The sequence below is a fragment of the Entelurus aequoreus genome, linkage group LG12 (assembly GCF_033978785.1).
Source record: "Entelurus aequoreus isolate RoL-2023_Sb linkage group LG12, RoL_Eaeq_v1.1, whole genome shotgun sequence".
Lineage (NCBI taxonomy): Eukaryota > Metazoa > Chordata > Actinopteri > Syngnathiformes > Syngnathidae > Entelurus > Entelurus aequoreus.
The window spans coordinates 47778867-47805366 of record NC_084742.1 but is presented as its reverse complement, the minus strand read 5'-3'; the positions used below and the strand labels follow the sequence as shown (position 1 = coordinate 47805366).

Sequence of the window (26500 nt, the reverse complement as noted above, 5' to 3'; positions counted from 1 at the left end):
ATAATTTGGTTGATGTAGACACCCATATCTGCTGTACAGATTTACTTTACAAAAGCCTATTTGCCTTATTTTAATTTGACTTCATTACATTTTTGGATATATATTTAGTGTTTGTCACAGCTGGACTGCAGCAGGAGGGGAAGAGAAAAAAACAAGACAGAGGAGGAAATTCTGGGGACAAGAGAGAGAGACAACAACAGAATTACATCAGCACATACGATATATACAAAAATGATACTAGGAATTTTTTATTTTTTTTAAAGAAAAGAAAAGCAAATTAGTGAGGTAGATAGTAATAACAGTATTGACAAATGAACACCATTGTACTACAATTGAAACAAAAATAACACCAATAGAAATAACAATATTGATAATTAATAACAATATTTACCTATATTATCAACATTACGATCGCTTAAAATGCAACAATACATACATTTAATGAATAACGTATTTTTCGGACTATAAGTCGCAGTTTTTTTCATAGTTTGGCCGGGGGTGCGACTTATACTCGGGAGCGACTTATGTGTGAAATTATTAAACACATTACCGTAAAATATCAAATAATATTATTTAGCTCATTCACGTAAGAGACTAGACGTATAAGATTTCATCGGATTTAGCGATTAGGAGTGACAGATTGTTTGGTAAACGAATAGCATGTTCTATATGTTAGTTATTTGAATGACTCTTACCATAATATGTTACGTTAACATACCAGGCACGTTCTCAGTTGGTTATTTATGCGTCATATAACGTTCACTTATTCAGCCTGTTGTTCACTATTCTTTATTTATTTTAAATTGCCTTTCAAATGTCTATTCTTGGTGTGGGGTTTTATCAAATAAATGTCCCCAAAAAATGCAACTTTAAATCCAGTGCAATGTATATATGTTTTTTTCCTTCTTTATTATGCATTTTCGGCCAGTGCGATTTATACTCTGGAGCGATTTATACTCCGAAAAATACGGTAATTGGATTACAAAGAAAGGAGAGAAAGAGGGGGAAGAAAGAAGAGCAGACTATATTAACCTTTTACATTGTCATGGTATAGAATGATCACACTTTAGCAGTGTGCCGTGTTTGAGATGTTGGTGTGTATTTGTATGAGTGTGATTGCGTACACTTGTATGTATGAATGTGTTTACTGAAGTATGATTGTATGCACGGATGTGCTGTAAATGTGCATGTGTATATGTATAGATGTATGTTTGTACAGTGAATCTGCGTATGTATGTACATGTGTATGGATGAATGTACGTTTGTATCTATGTACAGTATTTTTGTCTCCCAATATGTGGAAGGCACGGCCCCAACCATACAGAAAGCCCCACCCAAAACAGCAGGTGTAGCGCCAAGGAAACAAGGGACCAACGCGTGGGAGTAGTAGGAGACAACCAACCAGCCCCCAAGCCAGCGAGAGACCACTCCCCACACAGGCAGAAGGAAGACGGGTCATCTCGCCCCGAGGGGCCCAGACACCGCCCGCTCCGCCCCATCAGAAACCGAGCCCCCAAGAGCCTAACACCCCCTTGGGAAGCACACCTGGGCCGCTCCACCCCAAACGGCCACAGCAGGACCGTCCGGCATGAGGCCACGAGAACCACCAACCCCACCCAAAGAGGAACCCCAACAGTGGAGATGGGACACCCAGCATCTGCCTTGGCAAAGCCTCCCCGTGAATGAAAAGAAATGAAGTAAATATTTTAATCACAAAAATAAAATGAACAAATAAGAAGAGAGAAATAGGTGGACATATTGCTTTGTCCTTGGTCTACTCATGTTGTTTGTACTTGGTCTAGATTTTTGTTTGTCATTTGAAATGACTATAGTTTTGTGTCATGTCTGTTATGTGCTTTTTTTTCTACAAAATTAAACAACTGCATGAACATCCTCCGAGTCTGGTGATTCCATAAATGTTTTTGCAGGGGTTGTCCTAACCGTCGGGAGTTTTACAGCGATTTATCATTCAAACCTGTGTACTCTATATGCACTAACATAGTGCATATAGAGTGAAACTCAATTGTCGTTCACCAAGATGTGTTTGTAAAAAAAGATTGCTAACCATTGGTATGTTGTTGCTCCAGGGCGCAGTAACCCCACAGACGGTCCCGGTCGAAATTAGATGTTAGAGAGCACCTATGAAAAGAAAAAGCACACGAATGTGTTTTATACAACATTTGTATATACAGTATATGAGAAGTGAAAGAAAGTGAAGGAATGAGGCAGATTCTTTGACACGGCATGATTAAAGAGTGGCTTTTTGCTGATTTGTAGAAAGTTTGAGAAAAAATGGAGGCAGAGTGATTGTTGGCGCGGAATAATACAACATAAATAAGTATGTATGGTGCGTACTGCTTCAAGGACAAAACACTTCATTCAAGTTGATCCTAATAAGAGTTTAAGGGGCTTTTTGCAACATTTACACATACCTCGAGGGCGCTAACTTTCCAATGTATTTTACACAGTACCTGTATATCCCGCCCTCTTAAAGCTTCTCGTACATAATGACGTAATTAGGTACGTACGTAACACATGGGTAACACATGCACGCGCTTGAGCTTTGGGTGTTAGCTAATTAAAGCGATTTGGACAGCTAGTCATTGAATGTATATTCTATCATAACAACATGATTGCAAATTGTTTGTTGCTTCTTTTGAACTGCTATTGTATGTGTGCACGCACTCTCTGTGCGTACATGTTGACGACACAGGGTGAGTGACTGTGCACAATTTATTTTCTTTATGCAAATGCACCTTTATTAAACATTATGCTTTATTAAACAGGTCAACACAAAATGAACACAAACATTCAGACACATCACAGCCGGAGTGAGACCCATTTTCAACCTTGGACTTTCATGCCTCAGACCCACTTTAGTTCATGACCAACCCATCATATTAAAGGGGGCCTGTTATGCAAAACCAACTTTTCTTACCTATTGGTACCTGTTTTTGTGCATTTGGGATATGCAAGTCCCGAAAATGTGGAATCAAACCAGAGATATTTATAAAACAATCTTGCCTTCCTTCATACTTCCTCCAAACGAGCTGTTTAGAATTTCCAAAATTTGTGACGTTTTTACCAGTTGTGACATCAGGGGATTATCCATATATGGTATAGATTTACCAGAAGAGCTTTGCGTGAGTCCGCCGTTGTTGTCTGACACTGTAGGTGTCAGACTGTAGGTGTTCCTCATACATGCACATGAATCCTCTGCTGTTGCCATTTCTAATACAAAATAGCGTATAGTTCCAAGTTCTAACTTATATATGTCAGTAGACTCCATATGGAACTGCTAAAAGCTAACATGGTTGACAAGGAGAAGAAGCAGTCGAAGTGGAGCCACGTAAATAAGACCGCCCACAAATTGGTGCATCCCAAACAGACCGTCAGAAAGCAGCTTGAAGATGGTGTATAAAATATAGTCTATGCTAAATTTTGACCAGAGAACCACCATTACATGTTATGTAGACCACAAAGAATGTTTTAAATGAAGAAAAAAAAAATCATAAAATGACCCCTTTAAAATAATGTAATAACCTATAGTGTTGTCTATTTTCTAAGGCCTTGCAATTGTGCTTATTTTTTCTAAAATATCCTTTCCAAATGAGAGGTTTTCTTCACATTGTGGATTTCTTTTCACACGAGATTAAGTGCACATGTTCATCACACAGTATCCACCCCTTAGAAATTAAAGTTTTCCTAGACTGCACCTGTATGATAAAAAAAAATATCATCTGTAAGGTTTTGGCACATTTGGTCGGGAAGGAATATTATCACTGAAATGACAAAGTATTGAGTGTTGTGGGGCATTTTTCATCCTATTGTGAGCACTAGTGTGGGCTGTGAAGCAGTCATGATATTTCCTGCTGCAGCAGTTAGAGTAAAATGTGTAAAGTAATCACTAAGTTCAGGACATAATTTCTCTTCTAAAACTTATCTTCAGATTAGTGGTAAGTCTTTAGCATCGTTTATCTCAGTGCATTTTCACAAAGACTAGGTCAACTCATTCTTCATGCTCTTAAGTATAATAATGTTAAGTGCAAACTTTGAGTAATATATATATATATATATATATATATATATATATATATATATATATATATATATATATATATATATATAATTAATTTGTCGATTATTACTTCGATTAATCGATTAATAATCGGATGAAAGACACAAACTACATTTATATCCTATTTTATTGGAAAAAAACAGCATACTGGCACCATACTTATTTTGATTATTGTTTCTCAGCTGTTTGTAAATGTTGCAGTTTATAAATAAAGGTTTATTTAAAAAATTAAAAAAAATACAAAAAAATAAAAAGTAGCCTCTGCACATGCGCATAGCATAGATCCAACGAATCGATGACTAAATTAATCGCCAACTATTTTTATAATCGATTTAATCGATTAGTTGTTGCAGCCCTAATATATATATATATATATATATATATATATATATATATATATATATATATATATATATATATACACATATACACACACACAGTTGTAGTCAAGAGTTGTAAAGAACATAATGTCATGGCTGTCTTGAGTTTCCAATAATTTCTACAACTCTTATTTTTTTGTGATAGAGTGATTGAAACACATACTTGTAGGTCTCAAAAGACATTCATGAAGTTTGTGTGACGATCGGTCACTTCATTTCAGTTTGTTTCCTGGTTTTTGTATTACTTCCTGTCAGTGCTCTTATTTTGTTAAATTTCCTGTTTGTTCCGCGGAGCACTGTTTTCTCCTCACCTGCCGTTGATTGGCAGCCGGTCCACACCTGCTGCCAATCAGCATATGTCTATTTATGTTTTCTCTCGAGCACTCCTCAGTGCTCGATGATAGACTCTCTATGTTTGGAACATTTATGCAAGACTGCTTTATTTTCTGTTTATGTTAATTAAAATCATCTTACCTGCTCATCCTCCCGCTGGTTCTTGCATCTTGGGGACACACAAACGGCAGCCATGCGAGTTCCTCACAGTTTGGTTCTTTTATGAATTTATTATGGGTCTACTGAAAATGTGACCAAATCTAAAGGGTCAAAAGTATACCTACAGCAATGTAAATATTGGGTTACATGTCCCTTGGCAAGTTTCACTGCAATACGGTGCTTTTGATAGCCATCCGCAAGCTTCTGGCAAGCTTCTGGTTGAATTTTTGACCACTCCTCTTGACAAAATTGGTGCAGTTCAGCTAAATTTGTTGGTTTTCTGACATGGACTTGTTTCTTCAGCATTGTCCACACGTTTAAGTCAGGACTTTGGGAAAGCCATTCAATCCATCCATTTTCTACCGCTTGTCCCGTTCAGGGTCGCCGGGGGTGCTGGAGCCTATCTCAGCTGCATTCGGGCCTTAATTCTAGCCTGATGTGACAATTATTGGTACTAGGGATGTCCGATAGTATCGGGCTGCCGATATTATCTGCCGATAAATGCTTTAAAATGTAATATCAGAAATTATCGGTATCGGTTTCTAAAAGTAAAACGCCGCTGTGTACACGGATGTAGGGAGAGGTACAAAGTGCCAATAAACCTTAAAGGCATTTCCTTTGCGTGCGTGCCGTCTGAGTCACATTATATCTACCGGCTGTTCTTATCACAAATTAATGCAAGGCATACTTGGTCAACAGCCATACAGGTCACACTGAGGGTGTCCGTATAAACAAGTTTAACACTGTTACAAATATGCGCCACACTGTGAACCCACACCAAACAAGAATGACAAACACATTTCGGGAGAACATCCGCACCGTAACACAACATAAACACAACAGAACAAATACCCAGAATCCCTTGCAGTACTAACTCTTCCGGGACGCTACAATATAAACGCCCCGCTACCCAAACAAACAAAATTAGGCATAATAATGTGTTAATTCCACGACCGTATATATCGGTATCGGTATCGGTTGATATCGGTATCGGTAATTAAGAGTTGGACAATATCGGAATATCGGATATCGGTAAAAAAAGCCATTATCGGACATCTCTAATTGGTACTTTAACTTTAATTTAGCCATTCCTTTACCACTTTTGACATGTGTTTGGGGTCATTGTCCTGTTGGAACACCCGACTGCACCCAAAACCCAACCTCCAGGCTGATGATTTTAGGTTGCCCTGAAGAATTTGGACATAATCCTCCTTTTTCATTGTCCCATTTACTCTCTTTAAAGCACCAGTTCCATTGGGAGCAAAACAGGCTTAGAGCATAATACCACTACCACCATGCTTGACGGTAGGGTGGTGTTCCTGGGATTAAAGGCCTCACCTTTTATCCTCCAAACATATTGATTGGTATTGTGGCCAAACAGCTCCATTTTTGTTTCATCTGACCACAGAACTTTCCTCCAGAAGGTCTTATCTTTGTCAATTAAAATTGGAAAAACTGTGATTAATCACGATTAAATATTTTAATCGTTTGACGGCCCAAAAAATATAAATAAAATATATAAGGCCGAAATGATACAGACATAATATACATACTAAACACTATTTGATGAATGGCCATCAACCTTAATGACGCTAAGGACTCACCAAGGTCTGGAGACAATGACCGTGATGCAGCTATGATGAATTTGTCCTCCTTGGCGAAAAGGAAACTTGCATTCTTTACCCAATATCGTCAGAAGAACTACAAAAATCCAAACATGAATTAAATTAAACAGCAATGTATTTCTTGGGTAAGTGCTGTGATCTTCTGGCAGGATTCATACCTTTTGGACTGCTTGATGTCTCTCTGCGGGACGTAACGGTCTCACGTGTAAACTAACAAACAACAACACGACTATATTCAATCAAAAACATAGATAGTGTCTTTCATGGACTTACCGCCGGTGCGCTGAGAAGACATAAAAGTATCCGCATCATGACTGCAAACGTCATGTTTCGCTTTCAACGCGCCTTCATGAATGCCAGCGAGGGGATCCTTGCAAGTATTAGCCCGTCCCCTCCTGAGTCAAACCTTTGCGTCACCGGGCTTGTCTATAACCTGGTGAGCGATAAGACAAAAAGACACTCCGGTGCTCCCCTTTTGGGCACTTCCAGTGAAATGGTGGACTTTCCCTCTCCCCCATACCCGACTAGTGGACGGCCGAACCTTCGTAGAAAGGATGGAAGACGGGGGTGAAGCCAGGAGAGGAAGTGCCAAGTCACAACACAGCTGGAAGACGTCTGTCCTCCTCTAATAGTCGCTGGTGACATGCAGGGGCGTCACCAGGCGCAGCAGCTGCTTAGTTTAGTCATTGGTTTCACAAATGAATACACACAAATAGGATACTGTAAATATATATATATATATATATATATATATATATATATATATATATATATATATATATATATATATATATATATATATATATATATATATATATATATATATATATATATATATATATATATAAATATATATATATATATATATATATATATATATATATATATATATATATATATATATATATATATATATATATATACACACTGAAAATCGGCTGCGAACCGATCCAGTGAGAGCTGAAGGTCACGAACCGAAGGTGCCATCAGGACCACATCATCTGCAAACAGCAGTGACGCAACCTTTAGCCCCCCGAGACGTATACCCTGTCCGCCATGGCCACGACTCTGCCTAGAAATCCTGTCCATGAAAATCACAAACAGGATAGGTGACAGAGCGCAGCCCTGGCGGAGACCAACCCCCACTGGAAACGGATCCGACTTACATCCAAGCACCCGGACACAACTCTCGCTTTGGTTGTACAGAGATTGGATGGCCCTCAGCAGGGTTCCCCTCACTCCGTACTCCCTCAGCACCTCCCACAAGATCTCCCGGGGGACCCGGTCATACGCCTTCTCCAAATCCACAAAGCACATGTAGACTGGATAGGCATACTCCCAGGCCTTCTCCAGGAATCCCGCAAGAGTAAAGAGCTGGTCAGTTGTTCCATGACCAGGACGGAATCCACATTGCTCCTCTTGAATCTGAGGTTCGACTATCGGCCGGACCCTCCTTTCCAGTACCTTGGCGTAAACTTTCCCAGAGAGGCTGAGTAGTGTGATACCTCTGTAATTAGCACACACCCTCTGGTCCCCCTTTTTGAAAAGGGGAACCACCACCCCAGTCTGCCACTCCCTCGGCACTGTCCCAGACTTCCACGCAATGTTGAAGCAATGTTGAAACAAAGAGGGAAAAAACAATCCGGATTGTTCTAGACAGATCTGTCTCCCATTGAAAATGTGTGGCGCATTATGAAGGCTGAAATACCACAACGGAGACCCCGGTCTGTTGAACAACTTAAGCTGTACATCAAGCAAGAATGATAAAGAATTCCATCTGAAAAGCATCAAAAATTGGTCTCCTCAGTTCCCAAACGTTTACTGAGTGTTGTTGAAAGAAAAAGCCATGTAACACAGTGGTGAACATGCCCCTGTGCCAACTTATTTGCAATGTGTTGCTGCCATTAAATTCTAAGTTAATGATTATTCGCAAACATTCGAACATTAAATATCTTGTCTTTGCACTGCATTCAATTGAATATGAGTTGAAAAGGATTTGCAAATCATTGTATTCTGTTTTTATTTACGAGTTACACAACGTGCCAACTTCACTGGTTTTGGGTTTTGTACTTTGAGAAGCCAGGTGGAAGAAAAGCAGCATGTTACAAGGAACAAATATTCATGTTACTTATTACATTCAACTGCAGGAATGTGCTAATTTCAGGGACAAAAAAAAAAGAAAAAGCCATTAAAAGTTTTCGATTTTTTAATCAACATGTTCAACCACAGAAGCAAGAAGTACAGTACAATAACAGTACCGTCACCTGGAATATTCCATACAACACAGGAAGAACTTTTTTTTTTGTTTCATTCGCTACAGAAAACAGCTATCTGATACCACTTTCTTAAACGGAATATTTGATGTACGCTTTGACAACATTCCTGAAATCAAATTAAGTCATAATTACAAAACAAAACATTTAATAACAAAATCAAACTGAAAAAATAAAATAAAAAAATTAAATTGAAAAAATAATATTAATGGAACAATTATTTACAAAATATACAAAGAGAATCAAATTCAATTAAATGAATAGGAAAAACATATATATATATTACTAAAAATGATATCCATACATCCATCATTAAGGTAATAATGAAATGAACAAAAGTAATTAAACAAAAAATGAAGTAAAAACTAAATGTAAAAGAAAACCATAATAAAGTAAAAAAATAAACATAAAAAATAACAATAAAAACTAAATGAAATGAGCAAAAAATAGCATAGTGAAACAATATAAAACTGACAAAACATCAACAATCATAGTTATATAAAAATCCAAATAAAAGAAGAAAAAAGCCATTACAAAATCACTCAAAATAATAATAAAATAATTAAACTATCAATGAAAGCAAAATTACAAAAAAATAAATAACTGTTTTACAGATTAAAAAAACATGATGTTGTTATTATTATTGTGGTTTTAGTTCATCATACTCTTGAGCTGCTTCTGATAATTATTTTGTTTTTGCTACAGGAGAGACAGAATATTAGAAACACTACCACAATAACAAAAAAGAAAAAAAGACTCACTCATATCAGTGGTTGTACGTACTTCATTACGTGTCCAACTTTATAGACTAATCAATGGGGAAAAAAAGTATATTTTTCTTTTGTCATTGCTGATGTTCTATAATGTAAAGTACATGAAAAATATCACATCCACAATATCTATGAATCATTTATTAGAGGAGGGGTGTTTAAAAGTGCAGCAGTGGAGTGAAAGGAGGGTTTATTGTTTGCTTCCCTTCAGACGACAGTAGCCTTCAAAATGTCTGTCTTGCAGTCTGTGTCGTCATCCTGTTGTCCCGCGTGGGGAATGTGGGCACTCCTCATCTTGCTTTGAACCTGACGCAGCTCAGCAACGTAACCCTGGAAACTTAGGCTGAGCTCCGAGTCCTCCGTGTGGGACACTCTCTCCGAGTCCTCCAGGTGGACGCCCTCCACATCCATCACATCCTCTGGGGGAGCTTTGCAGGTTAATTCTGAGAAACACACAAAAACAATAAATACCATTTTGTTGTGGCACTACAAAACATGCACTTTTGACATGGACAGAGAGCTGAGTCTAACCAAACAATTCGATTTCGATATAAATGATGTCACGCTCACGACACGTATGGTAATGTAAAAAATAAAAATAAACTAAGAAAAAAACTACAAACTCCAAAACCAGTGCAGTTGGCACGTTGTGTAAATCGTAAATAAAAACAAAATACAATGATTTGCAAATCCTTTTTCAACCTATATTCAATTGAATAGACTGAAAAGACAAGATACTTAACGTTCGAACTGGAAAACTTAATTTTTTGCAAATATTAGCTTATTTGGAATTTGATGCCTGCAACATGTTTCAAAAAAGCTGGCACAAGTGACAAAAAAGACAGGTGGGTGCCATGATTAGGTTTAAAAGCAGCTTCCATGAAATGCCAAGTCATTCACAAACAAGGATGTGGCGAAGGTCACCACTTTGTGAACAAATGCGTGAGCAAATTGTCGAAGTTCAAGAACAACATTTCTCAACAAGCTATTGCAAGGAATTTAGGGATTTCACCATCTACAGTCCGTAATATCATCAAAAGGTTCACAGAATCTGGAGAAATCACAGCACGTAAGCGATGATATTTCGGACCTTCGATCCCTCAGGCGGTACTGCATCAAAAAGCGACATCAGTGTGTCCATGTGGTAATCCACAAGGGCTCAGGAACACTTCAGAAAACCACTGTCAGTAACTACAGTTTGTCGCTACATCTGTAAGTGCAAGTTAAAACTCTACTATGCAAAGCCAAACCATTTATCAACAACACCCAGAAACGCCGCCGGCTTTGCTGGACCAAAGCTCATATCTAAGAAGGACTGATGCAAAGTGTAAAAGTGTTCTATAGTCTGACGAGGCCACATTTCAAATTGTTTTTGGAAACTGTGGACGTCATGTCCTACGGACCAAAGAGGAAAAGAACCATCCTCCATCACCTCTTGGTTCGACTGCAGCGCATGGTACGTGCTGCTGAGTAGGTGATTGACTGCAAACTCCCACCCCTCCAGGACCTGTTCTCCTCCAGGACCAGGAGGCGTGTGGGTGAAGCGTAAAATATGAAGCGTAAAATACCACAACGCAGACCCCAGACTGTTGAACAACTTAAGCTGTACATCAAGCAAGAATTGGAAAGAATTCCACCTGAAAAGCTTCAAAAATTGGTCTCCTCAGTTCCCAAACGTTTACTGAGTGTTGTTAAAAAGAAAGGCTATGTAACACAGTGGTAAAAATGCCCCTGTGCCAAATTTTTTGCAATGTGTTGCTGCCATTAAATTCCAAGTTAATGATTATTTGCCAGAAAAATGTAAGTTTCTCAGTTTGAACATTAAGTATCTTGTCTTTGCAGTCTATTCAATTGAATATACCGGTAAGTTGAAAAGGCATTATTGGCTTTATTTTAACAACAAATCTTAGGGTACATTAAACATATGTTTCTTATTGCAATTTAGTCCTTAAATAAAATACTGAACATACAAGACAACTTGTATTTTAGTAGTAAGTAAGCAAACAAAGGCTCCTTATTAGTCTGCTGACATATGCAGTAACATATTGTGTCATTTATCATTCTATTATTTTGTCAACATTATTAAGGACAAGTGGTAGACAATTTATTATCAATCTACTTGTTAATTTACTGTTAATATCTGCTTACTTTCTCTTGTAACATGTTCTGTCTACACTTTTGTTAAAATGTAATAATCACTTATTCTTCTGTTGATTGATGACCACTATTAGTGATTTAGAAGTAGCTAAAACACTGCCGACGGCGGATGAACGTTAGCCGCTAGCTAGCTAGCCATGTCTTAAAGCACCTCTTTCTGAGGGCGTTTCAGTGTTATAACTTCACCTTTATCATTAGTTTTTAAGCCAAAATGCGTCCATTCTCCCTTTTCTGTCTACACACTGCGTCTGCTTGTAAGTATTCCGTGATTGTGTGCTACCGAACATGCTCGTCTGCTGGTAAACCAGCAATGACTTGACGTGACGCGGGTGCAAGGGGAGGTGCGGGACCGGTGCGTTTCAGAAGCGGTATAATACCCAAAATTATTCATTAGTATCGCGGTACTATACTAATACCGGTATACCGTACAACCCTAATTTCAACATTAAATATCTTGTCCTTGCAGTCTATTCAATTGAATAAAAGTTTAAAAGGATTGCAAATCAGGGTATTCTGTTTTTATTTACGAATTACACAACGTGCCAACTTCACTGGTTTTGGGATTTGTATTAAGGAAGTATTTAATTTACTTTTCGATTCAACTTTCACATCAAAAACAAGCAAAATTGGTAAAAGCAGGAATCATTGTGCGCCTTACGATTCGATTCTAATTCTTGGGGTGACGATTCGATTCAGAATCAATGTTCAATTCAACAGATTCTTGTAATATATTATTTGGTGTGTAAGTTATAATAAACCTTTTTAAAACAGGTTAAAGGTTATATAAGCTCCTCTTGGCTTCAGGCGTACGATTAAGTGTGCAGTGTTGCCCTAAAAAAATATTTTTTTAAACATATTTTTGAGGTTTTATTCACAAAAAACAAATTGTTAATCAATCTAATAAAATAAAGCAAAAAGCCATTGTAGTAGAATTTCTGACCTTTGACCTATATTGCATGTCTGTCAAGAATGTACGCTCATTTAATTTTTCTTCTATTCTGTGCAAGTGGGACAAAAGTGAATATTAAGTCGTGCCAACCTGTCTACAGAATGTGTTGACTGTCTAAAGGATTCGAGTTGTTATGGAACAGATAGGGAAAAGATAAAAGACATAGACGCATTAGATAACAAACAATGACGCACAAGAGACATATAAAAAATGGCAGAAGACCGGAACTCGAGAGTGATTTTGGCTTGTGTGTGTCTTGTTTACTCCGGAGTAACATGTTGTCTGTCTGCACGGCCAACTTAATTCAACCTGCACTTCTGATAATGGGTAAATAAATTTGTTGTACTAAACTACTTTTGTTGCCTGTTTAAGCTTCGGACAATCCACTACACAAATTGGCGTCACAAACAGGATGGTTTAGAAGCTACAGGTCGACAGCCGCTCCCGCTCTCTCAGTCAGGCAGACAGTGTGCTGCACACGCGCATAACAAGGTAAGCGTTTTGCTTAAAGTGTAAACATTTTCTGCCTGGAGAGAGCCGGATCGATAAGACAAATTGCTGAATCTATTTTTGATAAAAGATAGGTTTAGTCAGGTTCTCCGAAAACAACCTGGAATGGGGTAAATTATGGTTGGATTGAGTTGTTTTATATGTGATCATTTGTCTGTGTGTTTGTTGAAAACTTGTGATTTCTTGTTTTTAACATAAGGGGATTGTTGATAGAATTTTGGTGGTTTGGAGTGTAGAAGCGTAGACTATGTGAGACGAAAAATTTCTTTTAACCTCTTCATCCTCTGTCGTTGCTGGCAGAAGATGCTTCTTGCTGCAAGTACATCAGATTAGTCAGAGTTGGATACAGCTAAATTATAGGCAAGAGTTGCTAACTGGTGTGACATTTGGCCCATACAAATTGATGACGTCTATGAAGGTGCGACATATCTGTTTATGTGGAAACTGCAGCGGTGGGAAAAGCCTCTTATAGGTGACCGCTCATTGACTCCGGTAAAGGAGATCAACTGAGCGTATAGCTGTCATGACAAATTTGGAAATTTGCTGCAAATAGACAGGTATTGATCGGGCTGCATATGGTAGAGCTTTGGTGAAACTTGGTGAAACTGTATGGACTGACCAGACACGAGTCTGCAGGATTGCTGGGTGATTTCCAGTGGTCCTATTGGGCGTTAGGCCAGGTTTTTCCGTGTTGGTCAGGGATAACGCAGGTGTTGCTCCAATGAAACGGGTTAATCACCGTTTTATGAGCAATGATGGAACCTGTTTTTTGTGATATGAGACGGCCGATTCCACAAAAGCACGCGTGCATTAGTTGTTTATATTGGTCCGGACCAGGGGGGCGTGGGTTGTGGGATAAAAATGTGTGTTTTTTAAATTTATATATATATATCTGCGTATTGTAATAACATTTGTGTAGCACCTGGTTTCTTATCTGTTTTAATTCCCCTCTGAAAAAATCAACCTCTCCCCTCACGCTTTTCTCACAGCCCCGCTATCTGTAAAAGTTGGGAAATTGTCCAAAATGTGTGTGCGTGTGAGAAAGTAGACAAAGTTTATGTACAGAAAACATATGAGTGAATGATCTATCCATTTAATTATCTTATTCCGCTCTCGGAGGTTGGATCGCGTGGGCAGCAGCCTAAGCAGGGAAGCTCCCCCTCTTTGGCGCTGCGAGCGAATTCCAGTAATTTGAATTTGTTTTAAACTATACTGGTGATTGTGACTGTGCGATATTACAGTTGTTTTACACACTGAGATTTTGAGTATGGGAAAAAAGGCTCTTGCTCGCTGGTAAATTCTCTGTGTGAGTGACTGTGTGACGCATATAAAGAAAAAAAAAAGAAAAAAAAGGAGTCTCAGCTGGGAGACATTTTGAGATAAGAGTGTGTGCGTGTGACGAGGCTGTGTGAGTGACAGCTGCGTGAGGCGTGGTCCGAAGAGGTGTGACAATGTTAGGATAGCATTGAGCTAGGATAGCATTAAGCTAGGTTAGCATTGAGTTAGCATAGCATTGGATTAGTTTAGCATTGAGCTAGGTTTAAAGAATACACAAATAAATAAATAAATAAATATATATAAATATATATAGTGGACAGCTGTACTCAAATCTGAAGAGAAGGCTGACAGGTTGGTTTTGATAAATAAAATATACTGTATATGAATAAATAAACATTTAAATATCAATACATACATTTGGACTGGGACATTGAAGCAGTGTTAAATTCATTAGTCATTAATTATGTGTGTAATATACTGTATTGAACAGCCTTGTTGCTTATCTGATCCATCCAGTTTGTTTAGTTGTTTGAGTGAAAGGGGAAGAAATCAATAGGAATAATTACATGCAAAATGGAATAAAACTATGAGTGCGATAGATAATGAATGAATAGATGAAATAAGTTTATTTTGGTCATATAATCAACCATCAACCAATTTGTGTGAGCAGTTTAACAGTAAATTAGACATATTAACAATCATACACATTTACACACAGAACAAAAAAGAAAAAGAATGACCGGAAAAAAAAAGAATAGGCGGAAGCCAAAGCTTATATTGGCCTATGATATACATTTACTGAACATTAAATTACCTGGAACATCAACGTTAAAAGATGAAAGTAATTGTTACTATATTTTATAATGTTCAAAAAACTTTACCTTTCAAGGGTCTCCAAAACCATAACAAAAAACTACATGTGTTCAGCTCATCACTGAGGATGGTACATCATTTAACTCCTAAAACTGAAATACATTTGTGTTTTTATTTTATTTTACTTGACCTATTTCAAAAATCAATATCCCCCGTAAATGATAGTTTTCTCCTCATAATGTAAACAAGCTAAGCATACAAACTGGAAGGCTGTTGTTCTTTACTCGGAAACATAATTGCCATTGTTTTAAAATTAAATTATCTGAACATTTAACACATTATGACTTATAAAAAATAGATTGGTATGATCATAACAATAATGCTTTGTGTAATATTGAAATGAGCCTTTTAAGTTTAAGTATTGGGTCTATATTTCTTCTATAAACATTTCCCCAAACTTCAAAACAATATTACATATGGAAAAATAAATGAATAATATAACATGTGCAGACATTTCTTATTCAGCATGTGTTTTACTTTATACCGAATAGCAATGGATTTGGATATTTTTCTTTAATATGTTCAATATGCGGCTTCCAACATATTAATGATCAATTACTATTCTCAAGAATGTAGTTCATATACTCTGTCAATTTCCACTTGATTCAATTTTAATTTTTGTTTCACAATTTGACTTTGCACCCTGGACAGGTCGCAACCTCATCACAGGGCCAACACAGATAGATAGACAGACAACATTCACACACTAGGGCAAATTTAGTCTTATTAATTTCTACATATTGAGATCTATTACTTAAAATAACTACTTAACCACTGTTGTGAAACACCTTTCTAATTTATGGGAGTATTGGGATAGGATTGAGGAAGATGTCTGCTGTGGTGGTGGTTAGTTTGGAAATTAATTTAATAAAAGTAACTTTAAAGTGCAGTCTGACATTTTAGTTTGGAGTAATTTATAGTTTTATTTAGACATTTGCAGTACACCATACCATACGCCCGGGAATCGTTTTTGGTGATTTGGCTCCCAAAATTTTTTGTAGTCTTTGGTGTGACTCGGCCGGGGTTTTGAACTTGCGACCTGCCGATTTTAGGGCGGACACTCTAACCACTAGGCCACTGAGATGAAGGAGGCAAACCAAATCTCAACAGCTTTCAGTTAGCTATAGATTTTGAGAGTATAATGCGAATAACTATAACTTTACAACTGTTTGCTGTGAATAGTGTTGAATAATAATTACAAATAACAGCCTACATTAATAAATAGAATAAGAGCCGATATGTAAAGTGTTAAAAAGAGGAGAAGTGTGATTAGGGCTGGCGCTTAGAGCATGGCCTTGTGTGTTTGTTGTGACTAGGTTGGATAACCAGTCGGAGACGGGCAAGGCAAGGATATGCAGCTTTGTTTGTGTGGCGTTTTTCATGCAACAAAGTGAAATGAAAGAAAATAAAAGCAAAATTAAAATGCCGACAATAAAAATAAACACAGTGCGGACGTTAAAAGTTAAAAGATTAAAAGATTTAGCTGAAACATAACGAGAAACGTGAATAAATACATTCTTTTGTTTTGGAGAATATCACGTACAGCAGGAGGTCAAAGTGCAAGCATGACAGCTTGCTCGCGCCTACTGATAGACAAATGATAGTTTAAATTAATTTATAGATAATCTTTAAGTGAATTAAAAGGGTACTTAAATACACATGAAGTAGTACGTATAATCTTTGAATTAAGGTTATTAATTAGCAATTAATGGGATAGTTAAGACTGTAATTTTAAAACGTGATATGCAAAATTGAACTAACCGAGAGGATATGAAAACGATGGGTGTACATGTTTTGAGTTCCAAATTCTGGAGGAAAAAACCTCAACAAAACGTAAAACCATACAGACGGACTTGGGTGGTAGCCACGGTTGTACTAGGTCAAGCGAGGGTGGAAAGGATGTGCAGCCGGGGGACTGCCAATCTGTACAAGACAAGCTCCAAAGTTGTAGCCAGAACATGCTCACAAAAAATACAGGTGTGACAGCAGGACGAACAGCAGGATACAAACAGACCCCTGCTGGACATAAGTGTCAACGGACAATGTTCAACACAATCTTTGAAGCATTCCTTTGTGGTCAACCTGCACACACCTTGTAATGACCTGCTTACGAACTGTGCCCTGACAATTCAATACCGCACAGAAGGAACTTCCTGATGTTGCCTGACAGCACGACATCAGCTGACAACTACTGGGGACGCCTCCCAGGAACGAATGGAAGACGGGGACTGCTCCAACTGTCCTAGCACTGGCTGACGGAGGTGCGTCCGTGTGTCCTGCCACCCAAACCGCCAAAGTGTATGATCACCAATTAGACAACTCATAATAGGAGCCTTTTGATTCTTATATATGGTGGGACTCAAGGTCTGGCCGCTCATGTAAACTATCCTTACAACAATTAGAATGGTGTAAGATGGACAACTAATGACCCACATTGTTCCCTCTGCCTACGAAACCAAAAATTTAGGTCAAATGATAAAACAGGGCGTAGCTGCCGCTGATTGAACCGATACGCAAATACCACATTTTCAATTATTTCGGTTGTCTGTTAAAAACATAGCTATTGGTTGCAATTTGGACATTCCTGCTGTAGGCTACAAGGAGCTAGCAGCTACACAACAGCTGAGCTAAAACAAAATTTAAGCATATCAAATAATTGTAGTTGCTTATTACATACACAAAGTCGCAGAGAGACAGAAGTCTGTAGAAAGTAATCAGTAACAAACGTGTCCGCATTATTAAACTTTCTACCACAGGAAATATACTGAACAAATACAGCAGTTACTGTCAGACTCTAATCCGGATTACCTTGTCTATCAGACACATGGTTAAAACCCACAACAACTTTCGTTCTAATTAATGTCCCGGGGGACAAGATTACAGAAAAGACAGATCGAGTGACAAAGGGGGGAGGAATTATGATTTATGAAAGGGAAAACATTAAAAGTAGATCAATTTGAGTATGTTGAAATTAAAATCACATTTTCCTCAGAAATGTATTTCAAGGTAATTGTAGTATACCGACCGACCACAGCTAAAGACATTTTTCTTGATTCATTTTCAGACATCCTCAAACAGCATAGTATGAAAGAAGTAACGTCATGGGGGACGTTGGACACTATCTTCCTAAAAACATATAAGGATTGTATTATTGCTCGTATAACAACAATTGATAAATAAATCAATGACGGAAAACACTTTCCCTACCACGTCGAGAAACTGCTACTATGATTAAATCCATAAAGCAGGAAATAAAGAAGACGAGAACATGTACAGACCAATTAGCCTTCTCCACGTTATAACAAAAGGAATAGAAAATTTGAAGTTAAAAAGTGGCTTTGGAGCAATCAAGGCTGCTCAGACGGTCACTAAGATGGGCATTATGTTGACACATCAATTTAATGAGTATTATATTTATCTATGAGAGCATTTTTGTTGTAAATTGTGAGGTATGGCTGTTAAAAGCTTGGTTGTTGATGACAGATGTGAACAAGAGCATGTATTGTCTTTGTGTGATGATGTAAATAAGGTATGGTTGTATTGTATGTTAAGTATGTGTCCATGAAGGGGCATTTGGTGACTTTTCTTCAAATTGATTACATGCTACAGTATGATTATTTTTTGATTAATTATTGATTATAATGAATGTATATATTTATTATGATTAATTAGTGTCATAATTTTATTGCTTGATTTTTGGATCCCTTTAATTTAGGTAGCCAGGGACTACAGATGGAAAGTAGCTATTTAGAAATAATCTGGTACAGAACATATCTGTTTCTGAACTTAATGTTTCTGTGCATTGTCCCATCATAGATAGACTAAATTAAATACAACTATTTAGTGAATTATTGAGGCCACAATAATTCACTAGGTGTTGGAAAATATCAAAGTACTATTGCAAAAGCGAACAGTGACCTCAAACATGACCTGTCCTCCGCCTCTGTTCTTGCTGCACTTGACTATCAGCTGCCTTTTCTTTTTCTTGGATGTTTCTGAAACTACTAATACTACTACTACTATTACTATTACTATTACTACGACTAACACTGTCCCTGTGAGAGGGACAGAGGGGGGAGGTGAGTTTGGATTGGGTCAAGTTTGAGCGTGTTGAGGTTTTATTTAATCGATATGATCAATCCGGTACAAGGATAAAGGAACGTAATGATTTAGATTGACAATTGCAGTGGCTGGCGGAAGCAACCCCAACCTCAAAGGAGGGTGCCAATTCAGTAATTAAATGTTTTGTGAATTATCTAATATCCCGACATGGTTTCCCCAAAAAGATTAGGTCAAACAACGGCACCTAATTTAAGAAAACAGGTTAATCTTCTTCAGTCACAAGATCAGCACTTCTCAGGACCAGCAGCTTCCTAGGAAGGTGGAAAGACCATGAGACCAAAATGGTAAGTTTGCAAAATGTAGAATTTGTGTGCCAGTTCCTCTGTGCAGATTTGAGGATGAAAGCAGCCACTCCAGATTCCCTTGCACTCGCTAAGAGGGGCACGGTCAAAGCCAATCCAGGACCAACACCCGATACCTGACTGGAAGGAACCGAGAGGAGAGACAACACCTTGCCAGCGATGATGAGAACAATTAAGGTTGCCAGCCAATGTGTCCACCGGGACTCCAGCAGCTGTGGAAAGAAGTGTCGGGAGTGCCGAAGCAGCAAGGAGGCCTGAAGCAAGCCGAGGGCCTGGACCAAAGCCCCACGCCCCATACTCTGCCCCAGCCTTCCCCAAAGCCCCCACAGCTCCAACTCTACCTGAGTTTTCCCCAATTTCGGCCAGCGCGCACATGCCATTGCACAGTCTGCCCAATGGACTGAACCACACCCCAAGAAGAGACAGAGACAGACTGTTTGAGTGGATCTCTTTCTTCACCAAGGCAGCCAAAAGCCCAACGAGGTGTCGGCAGGCCACCAGCCTGAGGCACCACCGAGCCATCTATACAAGCACTAATCGAACATGGACTCATACGAAATTCAGTTGTGTGTTCAAAATTAATTGGTAATTAACAATATTGGTAACTACATCCATTGCAAATGCCGGGAAAAATATTTTTGCAAATGTCTTACAGTCATAAGTCTATATACATTCATCTATTTATGTTCAATGATGTTCATGATCAAAGTATTTGTTATTCCTTTACTAAATCAAAGGGTAGGCCACTAATTGTGTTCTGTGAGATGGTTTTACTGCAGGCTGGTAACAGCGATCGCTCTGAAGGAGGGTCATAGACGGAATTTTTGCCTCGTATAAAAACATTGAGGTTTTTGCCTCTATCTGTGGTAGAGATTTAACATGTGGTCTACATCAGAAATTGTTTTGGTCCAGGGTCTTAAGACCCTGGAAGGCGGGTATGTAGTAGAATTTCTGACCTTTGACCTATATTGCATGTCTGTCAAGAATGTACGCTCATTTAATTTTTCTTCTATTCTGTGCAAGTGGGACAAAAGTGAATATTAAGTCGTGCCAACCTGTCTACAGAATGTGTTGACTGTCTAAAGGATTAGAGTTGTTATGGAACAGATAGGGAAAAGATAAAAGACATTGACGCATTAGATAACAAACAATGACGCACAAGAGACATATAAAAAATGGCAGAAGACCGGAACTCGAGAGTGATTTTGGCTTGTGTGTGTCTTGTTTACTCCGGAGTAACATGTGGTCTGTCTGCACGGCCAACTTAATTCAACCTGCACTTCTGATAATGGGTAAATAAATTTGTTGTACTAAACTACTTTTGTTGCCTGTTTAAGCTTCGGACAATCCACTACACCATTGCCAACCTAATTTCAACTTGACAATGTTTACAATAGAAATTTACAAAGCATATTAGAAGATATACTAATCCATACTAAAAAATTGAAAACCAAAAATTATAAAAAGCAACAGTATCAATAATAATAATAATAATAATATTATTATCAATAATAGTTGTTTATGCTTTTAATACAAAAATTGTTTTTATTTTTTTTGCAAAAATACATGAATAAAATGTTTCAATCGATTCTCAAAAATGATTAATCAATTTAGAATCGGAATTAATAAAAAAGGCAATTTGGGTGTGAATCTATTTTTTGAGCACCTCTAAAAATCGGTGTGTGTTCAGGCAACTTTCAAAAGTACAGTAGAGATGGCACCAGTATTAAATATCTTCATGATGAGGAACAATGCTAATGTCTACAAAACCTAAAAAAAATATCTAGTCTTTACTAAGAATAGTTGACATTCGATTTGGAGGAATCTGATTCAACTGTCAGCCTTGCAGTTCAATCGCCTGACCCTGGCTAGTGTATTGAAATAGGTTAGAGTTACCGGCTAGAGGTGTGACGAGATTAGAATGTGACAACATTTCTTGTTTAGTGAAAAGCTGTCTTGCAGGCAGGACAAGTCAGAAGTAGTTTTTTTAATAGTCGAAAGCATACCCGTGCATGAGGGATTGGAACTACACATTACGTGCAACATGCACACAACAAACTGAGACCTCAATTTGAGATTCACAGCTTGATGCACCGTGTGTATGTCCAAGCAGGCTGAACTGTCTATCATGGTTGCTATGACGCCGCAGAAAAGCAACCAGGACACAATGAGTTCCAATGAGATAAAACAATGCAGCATAATCAGTGATACACCTGACAGCTGCAATATAAGAGATGCAGAAGACCCTGTGAAGGTCCTCAAAAAGACATTCATTTATATTTCCTTTATTTTAAATTCAATAATTTTTTATTTTAGTTTTAAATACAGTATCTTGTCATAGTACCAGACACAGAGGCTGCATGCTTATTTTTGACAAAGTGGCACTGATCGTCGACTATTGACAACATCAAAAGAATCAGATTGGACTATGAAAATCCTTAGTCAAAGACAGCACTACTCAAACTCCTAACCCAAAGGTTGGCAACCTGCGGGTTTGGAGTCACATGCCGTTCCACAACCTCCTTATGGCTCCCTTTTGAGATTTTAAAGAGTTTTATCATTTTCAGATTATCTGTGAGGGCAGTGAAGGACTCTTGACCGGTGATTGGATGAGCGTCAGGAAGGCAAGCAGAAGGGAAGGTGTGTGTACTTTGCATGAGAGAGATGACTGAGAAAGACATTGGCTTCAGTGTAACCAAGTCCGCCTATTGGGGGTTGCTTTTATGTCTGCGTGATCCCCCATGATTGTTTCTCAGCTTGCCATAAACAAGCAAAATACGAGTGCCATAGGTAGTTAGAAAAGGACAGAGTGAGAATGACTGTCTGAAAGATGGGAAATATTGGAAACAACATAGTAAAGCAGGCCTGGGCAATTATTTTGACTCGGCGGGCCAAATTTAGAGAAAAAAATGTGTCTGGGGGCCGGTATATCTGATTTTTAGGAACACTAATAGAAAAACTCACAATCATGTCTGATTGAATGCTAAAAGCGTTATGACAGACCGCCTTAAAAAACGGAATGGAATTAAAAACATTTTTTTACTGACCTAGACACCCAGAATGTACATGAAAATAATGAATGTGGGATTTACAATATTAACTATGACCGATAAAACACAGAATATTTGCAACATATCAACGTCACACCCCCTCTCGATCGACATATTTTACAGTCAAGCGAAACACAAAAGAAATGCAACAAACAAAGCGAAATATGAACGCGAACGGTAAAAAAAACCTCACCTACAATCTGATACACTATATTGCCAAAATAATTTGGCCACCTGCACTCACATATGAACTTGAAGTGCCATCCCATTCCTAACCCATAGGGTTCAATATGATGTCGGTCCACCTCTTGCAGCTATTACAGCTTCAACTCTTCTGGGAAGGCTGTCCACAAGGTTGCGGAGTGTGTTTATAGGAATTTTCGACCATTCTTGCAAAAGCGTTCTAATTCATCCCAAAGGTGTTCTATCGGGTTCAGGTCAGGACTCTGTGCAGGCCAGTCAAGTTCATCCACACCAGACTCTGTCATCCATGTCTTTATGGACCTTGCTTTGTGCACTGGGTCACACTCATGTTGGAAGAGGAAGGGGCCCGCTCCAAACTGTTCCCACAAGGTTGGGAGCATGGCATTGTCCAAAATGTTTTGGTATCCTGGAGCATTCAAAGTTCCTTTCACTGGAACTAAGGGGCCAAGCTCAACTCCTGAAAAACAACACCACACCATAATTCCTCCTCCACCAAATTTCACACTCGGCACAATGCAGTCCGAAATGTAGCGTTCTCCTGGCAACCTCCAAACCCAGACTCATCCTTCAGATTGCCAGATGGAAAAGCGTGATTATCACTCCAGAGAAAGCGTCTCCACTGCTCTAGAGTTCAGTGGTGACGTCCTTTACACCACTGCACCCGACGCTTTGCATGGGACTTGGTGATGTATGGCTTAGATGCAGCTGCTCGGCCATGAAATCTCATTCCATGAAGCTCTCTGCGTACTGTACGTGGGCAAATTGGAAGGTCACATGAAGTTTGGAGCTCTGTAGCAACTGACTGTGCAGAAAGTCGGCGACCTCTTTGCATCTGCTGACCCCTCTCTGTCAGTTTACGTGGCCTACCACTCCATGGCTGAGTTGCTGGTGTTCCCAAACTCTTCCATGTCCTTATAATAATGCCGACAGTTAAGTTTGGAATATTTAGGAGCGAGGAAATTTCACAACTGGATGTGTTGCACAGGTTGCCACTATGACAGTTCCATGCTAGAAATCACTGAGCTCCCCATTCTTTCACAAATGTTTGTAGAAACAGTCTCCATACCGAAGTGCTTGATTTTATACACGTGCTAAGTGATTAGGACACCTGATTCTGATCATTTGGATGGGTGGCCAAATACTTTTGGCAATAATGTGTACATCACTAAGCTTTAGAACTTTGTTGTAAAAACCTCCTTCCGCGTCTGTCGCTGTCACCCGCATTTCAGGCTGGCCGCTCTGGAAACACTCCGTGGAAACGCTCCCCACCCACACTGCTTGGTGCCTCGTCTGAGCTGCTGTGACGTAGATTACAACTAGTATATCATTCAAAAGCGCAGATTACAACCATTGAAATACTTCGTATAGTTCAAGACTTACGGTCATTTGAAAACATCACTGCACATCATAATGGCAGCTAAAGTTTCGATCTCAAAGATCTAAAAAAAATTATTTGGGAATGTCCGGCAGGCCAGATTGTAAAGCTTAACATGTAACTAGCATGTGGCCCCCGGGCCTTAATTTGCCCAGGTCTGTAGTAAGAGTGGGAGAAAGCGAGAGCACTGAAGGACTGGATCTGTGTCTCGATTCTGCATGTGTGAGATCCGTGCTCACAATGCTGATTTATTTCAGCATCACTGCACCTTTCTTTTCCAGTAGCAAACGGACACATGGGTTTCACAACCCAAAAACACAATGAGACAAAACAAATGAACTGACAATATGTCAATGAACTGTCACACATCAGTCAGTGCTGTGGATCATCTTAGTAAAGTTATTTCATTTACCTGGACTGACAAGTAGGCCAAAATACAAAATGCACTGTATTAATTACGTGCAAACAAAAGTTAAAAAAAAAAAATTGTTAACTGTGTTCAGTTTGCGGTTGCGTGTGCAAAATGTCTTTTCATCTCAGCAGGGATGTAATGATATGAAAATGTCATTTCACAGTTAAAGTACCAATGATTGTCACACACACACTAGGTGTGGTGAAATTTGTCCTCTGCATTTGACCCATACCCTTGATCACCCCTTGACCAAAAGGATCAAGGTTATCATCATTATCGCGATATTGTTGAATGTGCTCAAAAAGTAATTATACACACCTGAAATCTTTTGATCAAGTTATTATTTTTTAAAGAACTAAAATAATCACACATTGTTAGAAAACCCACTATTTTGCATGTTTTGTGTTTCTTGGTAGTGTTTTAGCTTTAGTATTTTATTTGTTTTAATGGCTAAGCTTTTATTGTTTCAAATATTGGTTTGTACTGTCCACTTTAGGATTTATTAAAATGAAAAAACAAAACTAACAAATCAAATGTATTATTTCTATTTATTATTTACTTTGTTCAGCGGTCCTTGAACGCACCGTAAAAGCCTCTGTCTCAGATTCCTCTGGGTACGGAACGATCGCTCTGTTCTGAGAGCACAGCTTGTAGGTTTAATGTGCACAACTGACTATCTCAAGTTACTCAGACAGCAATGTGTTTAAATAGGTTTAGATTGGGGTATGTTGTTTCTTAATGGGTAAATGTCTCCTGTTTTCATGTTAGCATTTAAGTCACGGTTTTTCATCATTTAAATTTAAAACGGTAATACTAACCATCCGGAATTTTAACACAGTTATCATTATTACCGTCCGTAGTAGATGCCCGAGCCATCTCAGCTGGATCCTCTCGACGTGAAAAGGAGCAGCGACTCTACTCTGAGGCCATGTCCACACGAACATAGGCAGTTTCAAAAACGCATATTTGAAGTTAAAACGATCTCCATCCAGACAAGTGTCGTTTCAAAACCGTCTATGTCACATGTGACAAACTCAAGGCCCGGGGGCCAGTTGTGGCCCGCTCCATAATTTTATGTGGCCCGCGAAAGCCTGAAAAAAATGGGTTTCAATAAAATACTTTTTTTTTTTTTTTTTCATTTTCATTTTTTTCGTTCTTTCAATTTTGACAGAAAAAAAATGCATATTTTAAACTTAACTTATTATCTGATCATGACAATTATATTATTAACAAATAGTTAAATATCTGCTTGTCACCTTTATTTATAATTTTAAAGCAAGTTATACATACAAAAAATCTAATAACCAAATGCATATCGTATGCATTTCGATTAATCATGATTAATCACAGGTTATTACCCGCATGCATAATGTAAATTAATTTTAAAAAAGCGGCCCTCTGAAAGCAGCGATGTGGCCCTCAATGAAAATGAGTTTGACATCCCTGGTCTATGTCTACACACAAACGCATACACTTGCTGTCCTGCACATTTTGTCCAATCAGAAGCCTGATAAAAGCAGCAACAGCTGACTTGGTGGCATTACACCTCTATTATGTTTATTTTTGGTACACTAGACGTACAAACCCCGTTTCCATATGAGTTGGGAAATTGTGTTAGATGTAAATATAAACGGAATACAATGATTTGCA

At 38.3% G+C, this 26500-nt stretch overlaps 2 protein-coding genes across 7 annotated transcripts in view; both read right to left on the bottom strand.

Annotated features, from left to right (window-relative positions):
- LOC133662286 (hepatocyte growth factor activator) overlaps positions 1-7187 on the bottom strand; it is a 46493-nt gene extending 39306 nt beyond the window's left edge. For 4 of the 6 annotated variants that reach the window (XM_062066153.1, XM_062066156.1, XM_062066157.1 and 1 more), the window contains exons 1-4: positions 6849-7187; positions 6734-6785; positions 6555-6651; positions 2066-2139 (exon numbers count right to left, since the gene is read on the bottom strand). In XM_062066153.1, the coding sequence (XP_061922137.1) occupies positions 2066-2139; positions 6555-6651; positions 6734-6785; positions 6849-6902 (277 nt within the window). In that variant the 5' untranslated portion in view covers positions 6903-7187. The remainder of the gene's footprint in view (positions 1-2065; positions 2140-6554; positions 6652-6733; positions 6786-6848) is intronic. The other 2 variants (XM_062066154.1, XM_062066155.1) reach the window with 2 other exon arrangements.
- An 18540-nt stretch (positions 7188-25727) lies between these two features.
- The window catches only part of LOC133661289 (hepatocyte growth factor activator-like), a 26083-nt gene continuing 25310 nt past the window's right edge, over positions 25728-26500 (bottom strand). The window contains exon 10 of the mRNA XM_062064423.1: positions 25728-25770. Coding sequence (XP_061920407.1) covers positions 25728-25770 — 43 coding nt within the window. The remainder of the gene's footprint in view (positions 25771-26500) is intronic.